The 21767-nt window shown below is 42.0% G+C and overlaps 1 protein-coding gene across 1 annotated transcript in view; it reads right to left on the reverse strand.

Moving 5' to 3' along the window:
* Positions 1 to 21165, reverse strand: part of SH3GL2 (SH3 domain containing GRB2 like 2, endophilin A1) — a 210654-nt gene extending 189489 nt beyond the window's left edge. The window contains exon 1 of the mRNA XM_039240918.1: positions 21031 to 21165. Within this exon, the coding sequence (XP_039096849.1) occupies positions 21031 to 21075 (45 nt within the window). The 5' untranslated portion in view covers positions 21076 to 21165. The remainder of the gene's footprint in view (positions 1 to 21030) is intronic.
* Between the last annotated feature and the right edge of the window lie 602 nt (positions 21166 to 21767).

Here is a 21767-nt window from a genome sequence, read left to right on the forward strand (position 1 = left end):
AAAAAAGATGATATAAATCCTACCAATCTTATTCTTTCAACAGAAACTATTCCAGCTGGAGATGTTCCAGGATCCTAGCTTCAGTAAAACACAAGGAACTCTTTTTTTTTTTTTTCCTTAAATAGTTTATTGTCAAGTTGGTTTCCATATAACACCCAGTGCTCAGCCCCACAAGTGCCCTCCTCCATGCCCATCACCCCCCTTCCCCTCTCTCCCACCCCTATCAGCCCTCAGTTTGTTCTCAGCATTCAAGAGTCTCTCATGGTTTGCCTCCCCCCAACTATTTCTCCCCTTCTTCTCCCCCATGGTCCTCCATTAAGTTTCTCCTAATCCTCCTATACGTGCAAACATATGGTAAATGTCCTTCTCTGCCTGACTTATTTCGCTCAGCATAACACCCTCAAGGTCCATCCATGTTGCTACACATGGTCAGATTTCACTCTTTCTCATTGCCATGTAGCATTCCATTGTATAGATAAACCACATCAAGAAGGAGTTATCTTCAAGACTATCCTCTCTGAAATAAAATATGCAAGTGTCTGGAAAGCCATCAAATGCTCTTCTGAATGTGCAAATAATAGTACCTTTCTCACATTCGGAATGATCTCTGCTGGTAAGAGCTTCCCAGGTTGTCCCTAATAAACAGCATGTAACCTTTCTACATGCTGAAGAGGATGTGGTCTGTCTCCACAGCACAATGTCACACATGACCCTGTTATTTCTGTGTTGCATCGGTGACAGTGTCTAATTATATATTTGCATGATTACTGGTCTACCTCCTGCACGACACTGCCAGTTCCATGCAGGCAGGGACTGAGTATTTTCCTCACCTCTCTGCACCCATGACTTAGCCCAGAGCCCAGCAGGTAACTGATGTAATGCCTACTATTTGTAAGATGGATGGCTAGAGCACGGTCTGAGGGGAAAGCTGGCACTAAACCAGGGTGGAGAGGCAAGGGCTGGATCAGGCAGGCCCTTGCAGCTCACTATCTGGGACTTTGGTTTTTGCAACTAAAAGCCATTGAAAAGTTCCAATACACAGAAGCAGCAAGGAAATATTCAGGTTTTGAAAAGATGATGCTGGCTAAAATGTGACCTGAATGGAGGCAGGAGGGAATGCTGGGAGACACAGAGGGTCAGAGGCTGGCCTAAGACGGGGGGTGGGGGGGTGGGGGTGGTGGTGAGCCAGGGACTGTCTGAGGAATTCCCATGGCATTTCAAGAATGGACTTGACAAGTGCCAATATATCAGGAGGATAGATTTTGCCTCAGAAAATTCTACATGACTAATAACCTCAATATAAAATGTGAGACTGTACAGTATAGAATTCAATATAAAATGTGAGACTGTACAGTATAGAATGAGTCACTATAATCGGGGAACCTACAAAATAAAAAAATGAGAGTGTAAACTAGAATAAAGTCCACTCCCCACAGAGAAGCCCCAGTTCTGAGCAATCTCACTCATCCAGGGGACATATCAAAACCACAAGGCACAATGGCTAAAGGCCTTTGCACTGACCTATTTGTAACTCAACAGCATCACTACTAATTACTCTTTAAAAAATAAATAAGTAGGGGTGCCTGAGTGGCTCAGTCGGTTAAGTGGCAAGACTCTTGATTTCAGCTCAGGTCATGATCTCACGGTTCATGAGATCAAGCATCCCACAGGGCTCTGCGCTGACAGTGCAGGAAGCCTGCTTCTGATTCTTTCTCTCCCTCTCCTTCTGCCTCCCCCCTACTTATGCTTACTCTCTCTCAAAATAAATAAACTTTTAAAAAATCTTTAAAAATAAATAAGTAAATTAGTAATATATTGGAAAGCTTTTTTTCCCCATAAGCTTACCAAAAAATAACCTTTGGATAAATACTTACTCCTGAATTCTCATAACATTTCTGAACAACCTACTATTGCATATCTTATAGTTCTTTCTAGTGTGAGGCAACAATGTGGTTCTGTATTTGTAAATGGCTTTTTAGGCAGGGGCAGGCCATCTATAGCTGTTGCTACTTGCAGCAGTTGGGGAATGCTATGCTACGATGCTGTCCCACTGTTTCTCTCCCTTCTTATCTCTCACAGCGGCCATCAGTGTGTCTGGCACTTCTAGCAGTGGCTTAGGCGCAAAGAGCCTTGGAGTTCCATCATTTCTGCAGAAACTTTACTCAAGTTACTCAGCCTCCAAGTTCCCAAATGTTAAGTGGTTCAGCATCAATACGCCTTCTCCCTAGAGAGAAGTTAAAGTAGTAAAATAAGCACATACATTCTATAAAATGCTACGGTGTCACCCCACATTCATCAACAAAGAGGGAAAAGTTAGTGACGTGCCAGTTTGAGATGAATGTTAGTGAAGAATTATCTAAGTCGTTAATACTTAAAGAGTCAAATCCTTATTTTCCACAGAAGACATACAGATGGCCAACAGATACATGAAAAGATGTTCAACATTATGAGGGAACTGCAAACCAAAACCATAATGAGATGTCACCTCACAATTGTTAAAATGGCTATTACCAAATAAGACAAGACAAATGCTGGCAAGGCTGTGGAGAAAAGGAACCCTCATGCTCTGTTGGTAGGAATGCAAAGTGGTGCAGCCACTGTGGAAAACAGTATGGAGTTTCCTCAAAAAAAAAAAAACGAACTGCCATATAATCCAGTAATTCTACTTCTGGGTATTCATACAAAACAAACAAATAAAAACACTTGAAAAGGCATATGCACCCCTGTGTTCACTGAACCATTATTTAGTCAAGGTATGGAAACAACCTAGTATCCATAAATGGATAAAGAAAATGTGGCATACACACACACACACACACACAATTATTCATCCATAAAAAAGAATGAAATTTTGCCATATGAAACAACATGACAGACTCTGAGGGCATTACACTAATGACGTAAGTCAGACAGAGAAAGACAAATACCATACTATTCACTTACATGTGGAATCTAAAACAGAGCCAAGAAACCAAGCCCACAGATACACTGAACAGACTGGTGTGTCAGAGGTGGGAGATGGGCAAAACAGGTAAAGGGACTCAAAAGGTACAAAACTCTCAGTTATAAAACAAATAGGTCATGAGGACGTAATATACAACATCAATATAATATTGTTATTATGTTACATCAATATATTTTTACATTAACAATATACCATAGTTAATTTTTTAAAGAGTTTGATAGGAGAAATTATTCAAAAGACCCTGACACGTCTTTTAAAACAGAGGTAATGTCTCCACGTAGAGAAACACGTATCAAAATCAAACTTTAAGAACTTTTAAACGGGGGCGTCTGGGTGGCTCAGTCAGTTGAGCATCCAACTTAAGCTCAGGTCATGATCTCATGGTTCGTGGGTTCGAGTCCTGTGTCTGGCTCTGTGCTGACAGCCAGCTCAGAGCCTGGAGCCTGTTTCAGATTCTGTCCCTCTCCTGCTCATGCTGTCTGTCTGTCTGTCTGTCTCTCTACTCTCTCTCTCTCTGTCTCTCAGAAATAAATAAAACACTAAAAATAAAAACACAACTTTTAAAGGAAAACTATTCTTTATTTGCTGTACAAGTGATTTAGAACAAATCTGTTTTTAAGGTATTTTTTCTTCTAAAGTTGGAGGAAGAGAGAAAAAGAAAGAATGGGGGGTAGGCAGGAGAATGTATTTATTAAGTTTGGGAAACTATGTAGCCATACGCTGCTTCAAGAATTCTCAACATTTTATGATAGTCAGCCTCTGGAAAATCCTGCAGTGCAGAAACATGCTTCCTTTGTCTCATCCCGTATTTCTCCAACTTACATGGTCTTGGTATGAATCTCCCCCCCCAATGTTCTCCTATTTAATAGAAGACTCTTCAGACAGCAGGTCCTAAGCTGAGGAGTTGTTTTATTTTGTTTTGTTTAGTAATGTGTATGGCCCTTCTCAAATCTGATTCAGAACCTCAGGTGGTGGGAAGCCAGTAAGATGCATCACCAGGTCTGGGAACCACTTTGTTGGTTTTCAGTGACTTGCAGAGATACTAGGCTGGGGTCCGAATCACAATGAAATGAAGCAGGAGGCAAGGGTTGAGCATCTTCAAAATGATGATGCAAGCAGAAGTGAAGTCATTTAATCTACAGAAACAGAGGTGCACAACCTCTTCCAGCCTACAGATGCCGTAACAATCAGGACTTCATGGTTCCAATAGTCTGCTTAGGAACCAGAGGAGACTACACACTGATACAAATAAGATTCTCTCTTGCATAAACAAATAACTTATTAAGTAGCTTATTAAAGCGTATTTTAATACCCTGCATTTAAACACACAAATCAGACTCACACACCTCACCTTCCACCAGTAATGCCCAGTGATGAGACAAGTGTCCTGTAAAACTCTTCTACTTTTAAGAGAAGCAGCTATGGGGCATCTGGGTGGCTCAGATGGTTAACCACTACACTCTTGATTTCAGCTCAGGTCATGATCTCATGGGGTCGAAGGACTGACTGGACCCCACATTGGGCCTGTGCTAACAGTGAGGAGCCTGCTTATGATTCTCTCTTTCTTCCCCTTCCTCTCTAAATAAACAAACATTGAGAGAGAGAAAGAGGGAGGGAGGGAGGAAGGGGGGGAGGGAGAGAGAGAGAGAGATTGACAGAGAGAGAGAAGCACCAAAGAACACAGTGCAGAATGTATAAGTAACAAAGTTCAATTATGTTACATCCATCTTAACTCAAAAATCACTCATAAAGTGATTTTTTTTTAAAGTTGAAATCTTTGAACACTTAAAGAGGACCAAAACCTAAAGCTTTGGAGAAAACAAAAGCATCAGTTCAGTATACACTTCCATCAGATTATTAGGCAAGAAAACAAATTTCTTGAGACAGTCTTCAACTCTGTTTCTCAACTTACAAGTTAATGTTGGCTCCAGAAATTAGAAGAGATTCTGCAGAGACTGGAAAAACAAGCTTTACTCCAGAAATGACTTCACAGCCTATTTGTCTCAGGGCTCGAAGCACTTTTCATTGAAGCCATTAAAGAGTGCCAGGCCCAAGAGAAAGCCAAACCCTCCATAAAGGCGCACTTGTGCCCAACCAGCAGCCACCCTCTGTGCTCCCGTCCATCTTGCCAGATGTGTCCCCTCTGGGAGGATGCTGAAAGTCACCTGCCCATCTCATTATTGAGACTGTGTTTCATGGTCATGGTCCTTCCATTCTATTCTATTTTGGGGCAGACAGAGGAGGTAATAATTTTCCATTAGTGGCTTCCTAAAGTTCACATTTTCTGTCCTCAGAAAAGAAGCCCAGCAGAGACTATGAACAGAATTCTGCATTCAAGTTCAAAGGGTATCACATGGAACGTCTCCTATCCTCTTACCGTGTTTCCATACCACCTCATTCTTTCTTGCTGAGATGGCACTGTCTACAGGTCTTTTGCCAAGAAGCCCAGAACTGACAGGGGGCTCCCAGTATAAGGGCTGGAGGAGGAGACTGACCATCTTACACCAGATTACTTAGAACTTCTTGCCGAAATACTCTTCTTTGATGCTAGACGTGTCCTAGCTGCCCTCCTTCCTTTGTGCAAAACACAATCAAAGTCAGGACACACTCTTTCCTAAGGATAAGACTAAGGTTCTGGGGAAAAGAAATCTTTATATAAAAGAAATGCCAGCAAAAGTCATTAGCAATATTCTTATTTATGAGGTTCCTACACTTCTTAGAGAAATAGGGAAAGCAGCCATGCATTCAGAAGAAACCCAGGCAGCACAATTTAGTTCAGGGCTCTTTGGAGAGCGAGGCAGGCATTCACATACTCCTAAGCTAAATGTCTAATGGAGCAAACTCACATTGCCTTATGGCTCTAGAATTTGGTGGAAACCGGGTTTACTCCCAATCTCACTGATGTCTTAAAGATTCTACTTTATCATGTTTCCCATTTAACCTGAGGAAGTGGGGATCAGAACAAGAAGTAAAGATGATAGGGCAGAAAGAAAATTTAGTGATAAATACAACAACCTAAAAAAGATGAGGAAAAAAATGTGGAAACACAAATCTTATGGCACTATTACCTGGCATATAAGTTTTCAACTTATTTTACTACTATTGTAGTGCTTCTTTTCCAATATTAGGCATATTACAAATGTGTTTTATGGCCTGTTTCTTTCACTTAGTAGTAATCATGAACATTTCCCTACACCAATAAATACTGCCCCATGGATAAAATGGCTATAGACCTTCAGTAATATAGACATACCAAGATTTATTTCCCCATTTCCTATCACTTGACATTTACACTGCTTCCAATTTTTCACTACAGTAACTACCAAATTGAACAACTATGCACCAAGCTTTGCAAGGTTATACATTTACTTTCTGTGGACAGATTCCTGAAAACAGAATTACAAAGAAGAGGCCTGCTGATCACCTGAAGTGTTACAACAGTTTACACTCCCACCAGCAAATGAAAACACACATTCTCACACCCTGGGTGACTCAGAATGTTATCTATCCTTCTAATCTATGCAGATCTAAACGATGAAAAACGTCCGATGTTGCTATCTGGCTTCCATGATTTTTCTATGTGTATCATGGCCACTTGTAGTTATGTCAAACATTGCCTTTCCATATTCTTTTCTATTTTTCCTACTAAGGTGTTCTTATTTTACTGCTTAATTGGTCCTTTTAGATATTTCTTAGTTTGACATTTAAAACTGGAATAGGACTCATAGTTGAGAATAACTTGGCAGTTACTGGTTCTGAAACCAGCTAATCTGGATTAAATCCTGGTTCTGCCACTGAAGCTTTATGACCTTGGGCAGCTTAACCTCTCTGAGCTTCAGTTTCTTCACCTCTAAAGTGGGGCTAATAATGTAGCAACCTCTAGGGCTGTTATATGTAAGTAGTTAATGAGTTAAGATAGTACCTAGCAGTGCTAGCCAGGCTTACAGTTAGGAAAGTTCATTTTAAACCTACAATTTTATGAGATCATGTTTGTTTGTTTTTTTATTTTATTAATGTTTATTTATTTTTGAGAGAGAAAGAGACAGAGCATGAGCAGGGGACAGAGCATGACGTGAGACTGGAACTTAACAAACCGTGAGATCATGACCTGAGCCTAAGTTGGACGCTTAACCCACTGAGCCACTCAGGCGCCCTATGAGATCATGTTTTAATTTAACTTTTAAATTAACTCTTAAAAATATGTGATGTAGGGGCACCTTGGCAGCTAAACTGGTTAAGTATCTGACCTCAGTTCAGGTCATGCATGATCTCACGGTTGGTGGGTTCAAGACCCACATCAAGCTCTGTGCTGACAGCTCAGAGCCTAGAGCCTGCTTTGGATTCTGTGTCTCCTCCTCTCTGTGCCCCTCTCCCACTTGTGTGCATTCTCTCTCTCTCTCTCAAAATAAATAAACTTTTTTTAAGTACAGAAATAAACAGATTAAAAACATATACATTTGCAGAAATAAACAGATTAAAAACATATACATAAGATAACCCCTTTTAATATATATAAATATGAATACATAGAAAACAGTATCAGTTGAATGCTCACAATGGGACAGGCATTGGGGACACAATGAAGGACAGAAGAGACAACGTCCCCTTCTTTATTTCCACCCTTGAGGATACCAACAAACAAACAATGGGAGCCTGCAGTGCAGTGGGCCAAGTGCTACACTTAAAAGAAGTGTACTGGGCAATATTCATTGCACATGGAAAGGCATTTAACCCACACCATATGAAGCAAAGATAAATCTCTCTGAGAAAATATCAAGCTGAGACCTTCAAGAGGAGTCGTGATTAGTCAAGCATAAAGTGGAAAAAAGGGAAGGGAGATTTCTACAAAGAGTAAGTATGGTTCAAAGGCTCAACGGCAAGTAAGTTTGTGTGGAATAAAGCTGTAAAAGCTAAGCGCATACAGAAAGAGTTGTGAACAATGAGACTGGATTGGTAAACAGGGGCCAGATCACACTCCAAATCCTTAATGGGCCTTAGAAGGGCTTTGTGCCAGGAGCCATAAGGAGCTACTGAAGAATTTTAAGCAGAGGAGCAACATTAGATTTGTTCTTTGGAAAGATCGCTCTAGCTACACTTAGATAATGAATCAGAGGAGAACAAGATCAGCATAAAATATCAGAACCTAAACTCATGCCCAGGACTATATTACTTCATCTGTAGAACTTAGCAGTTGCTGAGAGTAGCAATCAAGTGACTAGTGACTTGGCTCAGGTCTTACAAGTCCTTAGAATGGGAAAACTATAAGGAGATCTGAAGTTTCTGGGCCTCTAAGTCTGGGCTCCTGATAACCATGTTCTATAGAGCTTAATGATGTGTGGCCTTTCATCGTTTTCTAAATGATTTCAAGAACTTCTTTCGAAGTTGCCTCCCATCTGAACATTATGCACAGAATACATGACTCAGTGCTGCTCTAGGCAAATGGCCTTCCCTTTTATGATACATAATTAGATCCACTGTCATGGGCAGAAAATTCCTTGATAGGCCAAAAATGGCCAACCATTTATATAATGGTCAAATCGTGGGAGGGGGCATGTTTCAAATAATACAACTGGTGCAGACTTGTGTCCTTAATAATACTGATTCCCTCAATGAGGATAACATTCCCTTTATAGTTCTCTCATCATTCTGATTTAGTGAGGGACAAAGTCTCAGTGTATTGTTAGGATACATGCTGCTTACCTTATACGTTAATCTCCTTTTTAACAAAAGCAGAATAAACTTCAAGCTCACAGATTTAGTCCAGCAAGAGTATCTAGGACTTAACATTTCTGTATGATAATTCTTATACTTTTACTTATGAAAAGTGAGAGTGACTTTCCCATTTACAAAAGTAATACAATGATTCATTTTTAAAGTTAAGTCAGTAATGTAAAGATGACATAGATGCCCAAAACTCATGAAGATAAAACTGAGTAACAATTTTGGGGGACAAATTACCCCACCATAACCATATTAAGTCTACTGAAGCTGACTGCCTACATTCACTTTATTCTTTCATGGCAGCAACCAGCAGACACAAGGACATCAGATACCAAGAATTTAGATGTTATAAAAAGCAAAACAACACATATCACATAATATCAGCATAATTCATTGCATCAAAAAAGTAGAGTAACAATCATCAAATTCAGACAAATGCACTCATGCAGAGATTTAATGATACGCTTTCTGTTTAAGATACCATCTTCATTTAAGATGGTTTATGGTAAAAAAAAAAAAAAAAGTCTTTATATGTGTACATCTGAGACACAGAAAGCTGAAAGAGCGTGTAAAGAAATGAATAAAACACATCCACATTGTTCAAGTATTTTGTGATCATTTAAATTTTACAAAAAAGGACAAGCTTTCCCGGCTTCTGTTGCAGCTGGAAAAAAGGAGCTTTCCATATCTACATGAAGAAACTTAGAGAAGAGTGATGAGCACAGTAAGTATCTCTCTGAAAAATCTGGACTAGGTTTATGGTGAAGGTAATGACCAAAAAAAGTCAAAAATGGAAATTTCAGATTTGTGAGTTTCAAAGGAACTGAAGATACATAGAGAGTAGTGGATGGGAGGAACAGTAAAGGGCTCAACGGCAAACGATTGTTAAACTTAATTTAAAGGGGCAAGAGAGACACAACTGAGGTGCAAGGTTGAACATAAGAAGCAGAACAGAATGTCTAGATAATAGGCTATCAACTTCCATGAGTACCATCTTGATGATGGTATTAATGAGGAACATCTCCAGAAAGTACTTCCATTAGTCAGTCTACAACATGATGTAGCAAAGGGTCCAAGGCCAGCAAAGGGTTTGGGTTTGTAGGTCTTGCATAGAAGTATCTGCTTAAGCAGCTTAATAAATAATATAAGTATGTCCAGCAAGTCACCATACACAGCATTCATTCAACCTCAAGAAGCACACCAGGGTCACTTCAGTAAGCAGCAAATGCAGAGAATACAAGGGTGAAAGCTGTACCCGCTCTGTACTCAATTCCAATTGGATGCTTCACCTTCCGGTTACTTCAGCACTCTGATATGGACCAGGACTGACTATTCTCTCCCCAGCCAAGCTGCCCAACTGACACCACATCCTTATGGGACATCTCAGGGGCCGGACCTCATCCTTTCCAACATATGCCTGGCACTGTCTACCAGCTGCACTTAGAAAATCACTCAGGGCTATGGATCTGCAAGTCATGTCAAAGAGCAAGGAACTAACCTAACACAGACAGACAACACGAAATATGCCACATGCACCTGAAGTCCTCGGTACCTTAATGGACGACTTCAAATTGCCACATAGCTGTTTGATGTGCCCGCACTAAATACGGGCATCTCAGCATGTCTGTGTTGGCACAGGCCTTCCACAAACACAGGAACAGATGTAGGGTGAACAGTCAACCACTCCGCTCTAACCAGTAAAAATCCCTGATGCTTTGATGGAGACTAATAATTCAAAAAGCTCCTCAATGTTCTACAGTCTCTTCATTCCAAGGTCAATGAAGCAATCACTGTACTAGCAGCCTACCAAGCTAAGAGGATCCTCAGAAAGTAGTTAACAGCCTCACTGTTTACAACTGATCAGCAACCACAAAAGGAAATGTGTATTTTACCAGGAAAAAAGATCTAAATATTAAAAAACCTAAACATTATAGGAGGAAACATCTGTAAAATATAAAATGTATTTAAAAAGGCATATGGAATATTGGGCCTTATGTATAAGAAAAGTTGATTCAACAAATGAAATTTAAATTGTGCCTCTGTGTGTGTGTGTGTACGTAGATATATGTACGTACATACACACTCAGAAACACACACACAAATGGGTGTATTATAGGCACATAGACAGCAAAGACTTCTAGGTTTTTACCACTACTCACTTCTACATTCTGGGTACACTGCTTGACTACACTTTCCAGCCTCCTTGCTTCTTTCCTTGCACTTAGGTATTCCACAGTTTGGCTACGTGAGCTCCAGCCAACTGAACGTAAAAAGAAGGGACTATTTTTTCTACTAATTTTCTGTTGTTGCATAAGAAATTATCATAAACTTAGCAGCTTAAAAACTATAGTCATTTATCAGCTCACAGTTCTACAGGTCGCAAGTCTGGGCCAGCTACACTGGGTTCTCTGCTCAGGGTCTCACAAGGTCAAAATCAAGATGACAGCTAGACTGGGCTCCTATCTGCAGACTCTGGGGAAGAATTCTCTTCCATTCAGGTTGTTGGCAGGGTCCAGCTCTTTAACACTGTGGGTGTGATGTCCCTGTTTCCTTGCTGGCTACCATCTAAAAATTGCTCTCTACTCCCAGAGCTGAGTACATTCCCTCTCACATGGCTCCTCCCTCTGTAACAGGAGCAAGTCTGGTCCTTCTTATGCTTCCAATCTTTCTGACTCCCCCTTTCACTACCAACCAGCAAAAATGCTCTGCTTTTAATGGGTTCATATGATTAGATTAATCCCAAATATACAATCTCCCTTTTCCCATACAGAGTAGGAATTTTAGGAGGAACAGCTTTTCATAGTGACAAGTTGACTCACACTCAAATAAGAGGGTGCAATATGAGATATGAGAGCCTTAGCATCCTGCCTACCACATTCTTTGTCCAGGCCTGGCTCACAGAAATCTCCCATGATTGTTCCAACATACTCTTTCCTTTGGAAATCTTGAAAACCATGTGTTAAAGATGTTAAGAACCCCCAGTCATCCTGAATCCCTGAGGCATATAATGGGAAGTAAGAAGGAAAAGAGCAATGAGCAGTAAACATCTATTAAGATTTTTGGTTAAATCAAGCAATAGCACTGCTAGGAATTTACCCAAGGGATACGGAAATGCTGAGGCATAGGAGCACGTGTACCCCAATGTTCACAGCAGCACTCTCCACAATAGCTAAAACATGGAAAGAGCCTAAGTGTCCATCAACAGACGAATGGATCAAGAAGATGTGGTTTATCTATACCATGGAATACTACATGGCAATGAGAAAGAATGAAATCTGGCCATGTGTAGCAACATGGATGGACCTTGAGGGTGTTATGCTGAGCGAAATAAGTCAGGCAGAGGACAAATATCATATGTTTGCACGTATAGGAGGATTAGGAGGAACTTGACGGAGGAACAAGGGGGAGAAGAAGGGCGGAAATGGTGGGGGAAAGGGAGAGAGGCAAACCATGAGAGACTCTTGAATGCTGACAAAAACTGAGGACTGATGGATGTGGGGGGGAGGGGGGATGGGCATGGAGGAGGACACTTGTGGGGATGAGCACTGAGTGTTACGTGGAAACTAATCTGACAATAAACTATTTGTAAAAAAATTAAAAAAAATAAAAAAATAAAAAATAAAAACTTTTTTGAACTCAAAAAAAAAAAAAGATTTTTGGTTAAATCAAAGCATGAGGCTCTCTTACAAAGTTCTGATAAACACAACCAAACCTACTGGTTGAAAATTAGATACAAAAAAGATTCATTGAATCAATGGGATCCAAAAAGATTCCACTGTGGTAACTAGCAAATGGGAAATCCCCTAAGTTTCTGAAGGAATTTTGTTGCCCAAATCGGCCATGAGCCATGAGTAGTTAAAAGCCTGGAACTGCAAGGGTGTCTGGGTAGTTCAGCCCGATGGTTAAGCATGGGATTCTTGATTTCAGCTCAGGCCATGATCTCATGGCTTGTGGGATCAAGTCCCACATGGGGCTCTGCACTGACAGTGTGGAGCCTTCTTGAGATTCTTTCTCTCCCCTTCCCCCACTCACATGTGCACATGCACGCTCCCACTCAAAATAAATGAACTTGATACAAAAAAAGCCTATAACTATAAAAACCCCAAATATTAACTAAACAGGAAGCCAACTAAAGAAGCTACACAGCTTCCAAAGAGGACACACTCCCTGTCACCCTCTTTAGATTTTGGCCAAATAGAAGAGAGAACAAAAGAATCCCTGATTGCAGAACCAAGGTAAAACCACAGACTTCCTCTACTACAGGGGCTGGGACCCAGAATGCTTACCCGGAATGTGATATCACTATATGGACAATAATTGCCATGACTCCCAATCTTTCCTTCTCCAAAAGGGAGTGGTCACCGAGGACAATGTTTCCTGAACATGAAAAAGTATAGGCAGACTAGTCACGTGTGCCTAACAAGCACTGTACTTTGATACTGAGATATTTCTTAGTATTATGGAACTGTTCCAAGTAAGATGTGTGGGGAAGATTCAGTTTGAATTATAAGAAAGATACTTGTATTTCTTTCAGATACCATTATTCAGAAGAGGCCACAAAATACTGCCTGGTGGTCCTTCAGAGACCTGAGCATGTAAGCAAACCTCCTAGGAGCTCACTGGTCCTCACAAATTATAGAAAGTTTCTCCACAGTCATCCATCCCATATAGAATCTGACCTGGGGCTGGGCAGAGGGGCGTGAGAGCGAAGCAACTAGATATCACATTCAGAAGTTGTATTTAAATGTAAATCTTCATAAACAGTAAATTTATTTCAAGAAGCATCAGACTCAGTTGATGATTTAAAGTCATTTGAAAATATTTTATCAATATTCTACAAGAACACTTACGGGGCTTACGATCATGACATTTTAATAGGTATAGCTGTAGCTTTCTTCTTAGTCTTTATTATCCATTATAGACCACATAAATCACATTTAAACATCTGGACTCCAAAGGGATTAGGGCAATAAAGAAAATCTAAACCAAAACACAATATATCGATAAAGGTTGTACTGTAAAATTCTAATACTTCATATTTTGTTTCCTGCCGCCTTAACAGCCTCACATACAACGAGCTGTGAGCAACCCACCCAGGTGACCACAGTGATATGCACCACTGTGATAAGGTGGTTCCCACCACAAGTTCATTTCTCAGCCTTCCCCTGACTATGACCTAGTAACATTCAAATGCACCAACAAAGTGCCCTCTGCCTTTTCTGGTGTTCTCCACCCTGACTCCAACAAAGACACTCCCCCACTCACTTGTCTTTGCACTCTCTCTTGGCCACCACCTGCGTGGCTGAGCCCGCTCCCTTGGCCCTCCTCATATGTGGCCCCCCCAGTGTGCAGTATGTCTCCCTGAAACCTGTGAATTTAATAAACCTTGTTTTCCTAAGCTCCTCCTGGGTCCCCTCTTGGTACCACACCCAAGTGATCATTATCACACACAACAAAAATACAAAGATACAAATGATGAAATGAATAGAAAGGGGAAAACAGAGAGGTCAATGAAAACCTCTGATTTCTTCCTCTCCAGAAGCCTGCCCATCTGGCCTTACCTTGGGAAGGAAAGCCCCACCACTTTACACCCTGGGGCTGTTCTTAAACTCTGCCTCCTCCAAATCTATTTATTCAAATGAGTCTTGCCCTCCTCTCTCACTTCCTCAAGCTGCCCACCCTAACGATAGCCATAGGGTTGCATGAAAGCCTGGGAATCTGAATGCAGTACAAGGAGCTTGGCACAATGGACTCTGGTCTGCCAGTTGAACCTTCCCCCCGCCACATGCATCAATATTAAGTCCCTCTCTCCTACAATGACATTTCTCCTCAAAACAGTCACCTTTTCCCCCACCAAGTCTTGATGCATATTCAAGGGTGTTTCTAGTTCATTTGGGAGGTATGTACTTCAAAATTTTCTGAATAGACAGTAAAGTTCATGTGAACTCAATTTAAAACATTAAAGAATAACTCTGGGGGAAAAGGCTTGCAAAAAAATGTAACTGTGTCAACAAAAAAAAACTTGATCAAGAAGAATCTCAGTCTCAAGGGAAATTATTTTCAGCAGCCACTTTCATTTCAAACTCCTCCACAGGCCCATTTGCCAAGTGTATCACTAAGTCAGAGCTCATTGACAACTTATTTTTTTTTTTTTTGCATGGTTCAAGTTATTATGCAAGCATGGCACTCTCACAGACATTATCTCATTCAACCCTGACACTTTTCAAAAGGTTTTTTTTATATTTGATTGCCCCTAAAATTAGTTTAGAGGTGGATGCATTTTCAGCAGGTAGTCTAAAGCCAAGTAATAAATAGATGCAAGTGTTATTGTTAAGAACCACCCCCTTCTCTCCTAATGACATGAATGACATGATCAGTTCATTACAATGCATTTACTGGGGCACCTGGGTGGCTCAGTTGGTTAAGCGTCCAACTTTGGCTCAGGTCATGATCTCACAGTTCATGAGTTCAAGCCTCACATCGGGCTCTGGGCTGACAGCTCAGAGCCTGGAGCCTTCTTCAGACTCTGTATCTCCCTCTCTGCCCCTCCCCTCCTCACACTCTGTCTCTCTCTCTCTCTCTCTCAAAATAAATAAACATCAAAAAAATTTTTAAATGCATTTTTACTTTGGGAGAAGGGGACAGGATAGGGATTAGGAATTTCTTTAAGTAGCTGATGACAAGGGATGCCTGAATGGCTCAGTCACCTAAGCGTCCAGCTTTGTCTCAGGTCATGATCTCATGGTTCTGACTTTATATCTTGCATCGGGCTCTCTGCTGTCAGCACAGGGCCCGTTTATGATCTTCGGACCTCGAACCCCTCAAGGTCCCTCCCCCCACCTCTCTCTCTCTCTCTCTCAAAAATAAACATTTAAAAAAAGCTGATAATAAAAAAAAAAGAAGCTGATACTTAGTGCTCAGTCAGTTAAGCATCCAACTCTTGATCTCAGTTCACGTCCTGATCTCAGGGTCTTAAGTTCGAGCCATGCATTGGGCCCCATGTTGGGCTGTGCACTGAACATGAAGCCTACTAAAAAAAAAAAAAAAAAAAAAAAGCTTATAAAAAAGCTGATGATAGGCTAAAACTTTTCCCTCAGAAAAATGCACATATAAAATGTGGCATTTAATTTTAGAAAATATATAGTCCTGCCAGTCTATTACTGACCCAGGCTAAGAATCCATCAAAGAATGCCTGTATAGAAACCCTGTGTGAACAAAAAAAGTCATATTTGAGATTGTGAAGGCAGTAGAGATTTTACTGCTTAACTGCAGGCAGTTAAGGAACTGAGGACCTCACTAAAAGTTATAACTAATTATATATTTCATTAAATACCTTAACAAGTTTGAAGTCTCACCAAATCAGTAAATGCATAAACAGATGTATACGACATTCTCCTGAGCTAAACATCTATATGAAATACAGCACTTTAAATATGATGCAAGCATGAAGAAATTAGTTACACAGAAAGGCATAAAATATCAATGAAATTAAAATTTTCCATACTCTGGTATGATGAATCTGAGTGAGACAATAATCATGCACCAGAATATATCATAACATACAGCCTAACCAAATATTAGTTTTTATCATTAAAAAAAAAGACACAGTCTATAGTAGGTATATATCCTAACCAAACTTATTTAAAAGAAAGCATATCTCATTCAAAGCAATATAAAGCTGTTATTATAGACTGAATTGTCTTTTTAATGCTAAATCGAATGCAATATTTAGAAGAACACTGTGGTGAATCCTTTCACGCAAATAATGGCTGTTATGGGTTATGTGACCCCCTCCAAAAACTTCTTTTGTTGAAATCCTAATCCCCAGTACCTCAGAATGTGACCTTATTTTGGAAATACGGTCATTGCAGATGTGATTACTTAAGCTAAAATGAGGTCATATGTTCTTGGGTGGGTCTCCAATTCGATATGACTGATGTCCTTAGAGAAAGGGAAGATTTGGACACAGATAGGAAGAAAATCATGCTAACATGAAGACAGAGATCAATCAGGGTGATCTTGCAAACAAACAAAGAAAAGCCAAAGATTGCCAACAAACTACTAGAAGCTAGCAAAGAGGCCTCAACAGACTCTGGCCGAGGGCCTTCAGAGGATCGTGGCCTTACTGTCCCCTACATCAAGACTCCAGAAGTGTGAGATAATATATTTCTGTCCTTTAAGATACTCAATTTGATATTCTGGAATGGCATTTGTACAGAACTAATATGATGATCTAACAAACAGTACTCTGTAACAAACTTTGACCTGTTTCTACCAAGCAAGGTATGTGCAAAACAAATGCTTGATTTTTTTTAAAAATTAAGTATAGATTTTATAATAAGAGCATGTTAGCTGGAACCAGACAGCTATTTTTACCTAATATGCTGACAGTTTAAACAAGTGAAAAAAAATTGATATTTCTCTTGCTAAAATGAAATCTCAATATGAATAAAACTCACTAAAAGTAGAATAATACAAGTTCCTTTGTCCTATTTTACAGTAACGAAAAAGAGAGTACCTTATTTATTCTAATTGTGTGATTGATTATATCCATAAGCAATAAAGTAATAAAACATATTAAAGTAAAAAGATAATATTTGCTCTGTTAATATATTCTCAACCAGAAAGTCTTTCCCGCTCTATAAACTGTCTTTAGTGAAAGCATTTTCCCCTCCAAATATCGGAGAGATGAAAAAAATTGCCAGCAACAAAGTAGAAATAATCAGTTCCAAACCAAGAGAACAGTCTTGACATTTCTAATTAGAGATTTCAAATCCATCAAATACTAAAGGCATACTGCTTTATTAATACAAATATCACTTTCAGATATGTTTCACTTTCAGAGAAACAAGAAAAATGTGTGTCTGAAGAGGGGCCCTTCACTTAAGAATATTGGCCATATAGGGGCGCTTGGGTAGCTCAGTCGGTTAAGCGTTCAACTTCGGCTCAGGTCATGGTCATGCCCTTCCGGAGTTAGAGCCCCAGTTCAGGCCCGCATTGGGCTCTGTGCTGACCACTCAGAACCTGGAACCTGCATTGATTTCTGTGTCTCCCCCTCTCTCTCTCTCTCTGTCCTTCCCCCATTCACATTCTGTAGCTCTCTCTCAAAAATAAACAAATGTTAAAAAAAGAACACTGGCCATATAATCCAGCATATCTATTCTCAAAAGGAACTAATTCTAGGTGTAAAGCTTACTTTGTAGATAAGATCAGGTTCACGGAACTGCGTATGGAAAAATGGCTTAAAAAGTAGGATGTAGCTGTTACCCCTAATATCTTTGTCACACGCAAACACCAGCACTGGCTTTACACACCCTTCAAATATACATACATACACAGGAAGAATAATCTTTGCCTGGGGCTAAGATTGTGCTCCATTAAGTTTTGGATAAGATACTGTGTTTTGTTTCACTTCTAAAATGAAAGGCTTTTCAGTAAAAAGAAAATGACTCAGTGACTCTGCAACTGAATCAGGTGTGAATACTACTCTTGTCACAAGCAAACCTCCTCCAACAATCTGGTAAGTTCTTTCATATCACACAATTCTAGTTTTTTATTCTGAACTTCCGTGTTAATAGAACTTCAGGATTTGGCTGAAATGAAGCCATGTGACCATTCTGTGTTAAGGTAGCAAAACTAAAAAGCCTAGCTTCCATAATTTCCTCAAGTGTCATTATTACTAATTCAGAAAACAAGATCTTATACTTGTGGAATTATTTTTAATAGTTTATTGTCAAGTTGGTTTCCATGTAACACCCAGTGCTCATCCCCACAAGTGTCTTCCTCCATGCCCATCACCTCCCTTACCCTCTCCCCCACCCCCATCAGTCCTCAGTTTGTTCTCAGCATTCAAGAGAGACTCTTGAATAGAATTATCTTTAATGTTAACAGCATTTATTGAACACTTCTATGTGTTCTAAAAACACCTCTGTACTGTCAATTCTAGGAAGTGGATATTTAACCCCATTTGGCAAGGACACATTCAAATGTTAAATAACTTGTTCAAGATTACTGACAGCAGAGGTGGGGGTCAAGCCTTAGCCTTTCCCAAGGTTCCTAATTGCCTTTTAGGGCACCAAGATTTGCAGCTGAAGTCCTCAGAATCAAAGAGAAGAAGGGATGTGGTGTCCGTAAACTCAGGGCTAAGGTCTGCTTTAGACAAGTGACAAATACCTGAAATTAAATAGGTTAGTGACTTCAAAGAAGTCCTGCCTGAGAATTTATGGTAGCACCTGTGCTGGTTCTGTAACACTGAAGGAATCTGAAGTCCAGAGTTATCAAAGGCCTTCCATGTTACACCAACAAATATTTACAAACATTCTGTCAGAGAAGACTCAGAAAGATCCAATTTGAAAAGCAAAAACAAAAACATTAATGGGTATTTATACTGAAATCATCTTAGTTTTCTTAATTTCCCAAAATGACAGATAAAACATTCTAGAAAGGCAGGGAATCTGAATGGCTCAGTCAGTTGAGCCGCTGACTTCAGCTCAGGTCATGATCTCACCGCTCCCGAGTTCCAGTCTCACATCGGGCTTTGGGCTGACAGCTCAGAGCCTGGAACCTGCTTCTGATTCCATGTCTCCCTCTCTCTCTGCCCCTCCGCCACGGGCACTCTGTCTCTCTCTCAAAAATAAACATTAAAAAATGTTTAAGCTGGGGCGCCTGGGTGGCTTAGTCGGTTAAGCGTCCGACTTTCGCTTAGGTCATGATCTCGTGGTTCGTGGGTTCGAGCCCCGCGTCGGGCTCTGTGCTGACTGCCTGCTCGGAGCCTGGAGCCTATTTCAGAGTCTATATCTCCCTCTCTCTCTGACCCTCCCCTGCTCACGCTGTCTCTCTCACTCTCTCTCTCCTAGAAATAAATAAAAATATTAAAAAAAAATGTTTAAACTAGGGACACCTCGGTGGTTCAGTCGGTTAAGCATTTGACTTCAGCTCAGCTCATGATTTCATGGTTGGTGGGTTCACGCCCTGCATCAGGCTCTGTGCTGACAGCTCAGAGCCTGGGGCCTGCTTCAGACTCTGTCTCCCTCTCTCTCTACTGCTCTGTCTCCGTCTCTCAAAAATAAATAAACATTAAAAAAAAATTTTTTTTTAATTTTAACTAAAAAAACCTGATTCTACAAAGTCAAGTGAATAGTGATAGACACCACATGTGGATGTACAGGAGGCGAATTTCATGCTGCATCTGTCCCCCTACCTTAACCAAGATTCTGTAAAATACAACCCTCACCTTTTCTGGATGAGGTTTAAAGTAGGATTGTTATTGTGGTAGCCTAGGAAAAACCTCACCACTTCTGAGAAATTATTGAGAATGCCCAGAATTTATCGAGAAAGCTCAGAAATTATTCAGAAAGGCTAAATTATGAGAAAGATTAAAGAAATCAACAAAGTCCTTGGCTAAAGATCCCTTAAACTAGAACTGTTTAGAAGGGTAAAAAAAAATAAAAAAAAAAAATTGTAACCACCCTCATTACATAAGAAATAGGTCACACTGTAAGTATTCACTTACCTTTCTCTATGTAAAATTCTTCAACAGAGCCCAAGGAGATTCAAAGTATTAGAATCTCAATTAAATAAGGTGTAATCACAGCTTATTAACCCCACGGAGAAATATGGGCACCTTCAAGATGTAAAAGGTTCACTAAAAATACTACTTAGAAATAGATGAGGATTTGGTTGCGTTAAGGCTATAAAACCCATGGGAAATATTTAAAGACGCACAAACTGCTGGTCAAGCCTCGGCCTCAAAGGAGTTTCACCACTGACTTCTCCAAGGAAAAGTTAATGCAGGAGCTTCCCAGAAGGAAGCCTCATCCCCATCGCTCAGGCGCCTGGGGACAACATGGAAGGAGAGGCTCAGAAAGCACAGTGGAAGGGCACAGACGGCCGACATCACCGCAGTCACCCCAGTGCGGGCCACCGCTCGTGCCAGCACTTCCCGGGACAGCGGGGGGCACCAACCCCGCAAGGTCACTGGGTAAGAGACGACTTTACATAATCTCCCGCCGCGCCGCTGGGGCACCTGCCCGCCGGGGCGACGGTGCAGCCGCTCCGGCGCGGGGCGGGGGCGGCGTGCAGGGGGGGCGACCAGGCGGGACGCCGGGGACTCGCGGGCGCCTGCAGCGCCGCACCGACCCGGGGGTGGAGGGCGGAGGGCGGGCTCCGCGCCCCGGGCCGCCCCGGGCCGCTGCCGCGGCGGGCGGGGCGGGCGATGCGGAGGGCGGCCGGGGCGGGCCGGGCACAGGCCGGGGTCCCTGCGCTCCCCGCTGGCTGCAGGCGCCGAGCGCGCCGCTCGCGGCTCCGTCCGGGACCGCCCCGGGCGCACCTGTCACGCGCCTTACCTGAGTGGCTTTGTGGAATTGCTTCTTGAGCCCGGCCACCGACATGGTGCGGGAGGACGCGCGGGCGGCTGCTGGTGTGGATGCGGAAAGAGACAGCGGCGGAGCGGGACCGGAGGGCGGAGCGGGGCGGCGCGCTCGCCGGGCGGCCGCTCGTGGTGCCGCCGCCGGGGCTGTGGGCGCGGGGGCGCGGACCGGCGCGGGACGCGGGCTCGTGCGGAGAGACACCCTGACGTCAGGGGCGGGTGATGCGGCCTCTTAAAGGGAAAGCGGGAAGCCCCGCCCCGGGCGCGGGGCTGGCGGGGCAGGTGCTGCGCCCAGCGCTACCTGTGCGCCCACCGCGGGGACGTGGCTCCTGGGCGGCCGCGGGCAGACTGGCTGATTAAAGGGCCAAGGGCGTTCTCCCAACGCGGGAGTGGAGTTCGTGGCCCCGCAGACTGCGGACCAGTCGCCGCAGCTTAGCAGCCTAAGCACGGGCACGACTCAGGTGACTTGCTGGGCTCCCAGGTAGCCGCAGCCGCGCTGCCTGAGGCTGGCCCATCTGCCCTTCGAGCCTCCCTGCAGCCTGGCAAGGAGGCGTTCTGTCTGGGGTAATGAATAAGTCATTGCTCCTTCTCTGCCTTGCGCTCACTTGGTTGGTCACAGAACACATTTCTCTGCCCTAGTTCCTGGTTTCAATATCCCTTAAGCCTCCAAAATGTTACAGAAAGCCAACAAAACGTTAGGGTTTTTTTTTTTTT

The sequence above is a fragment of the Hyaena hyaena genome, unplaced genomic scaffold (genome assembly GCF_003009895.1).
Source record: "Hyaena hyaena isolate Hyena2069 unplaced genomic scaffold, ASM300989v1 scaffold_185, whole genome shotgun sequence".
In the NCBI taxonomy this organism is placed as follows: domain Eukaryota; kingdom Metazoa; phylum Chordata; class Mammalia; order Carnivora; family Hyaenidae; genus Hyaena; species Hyaena hyaena.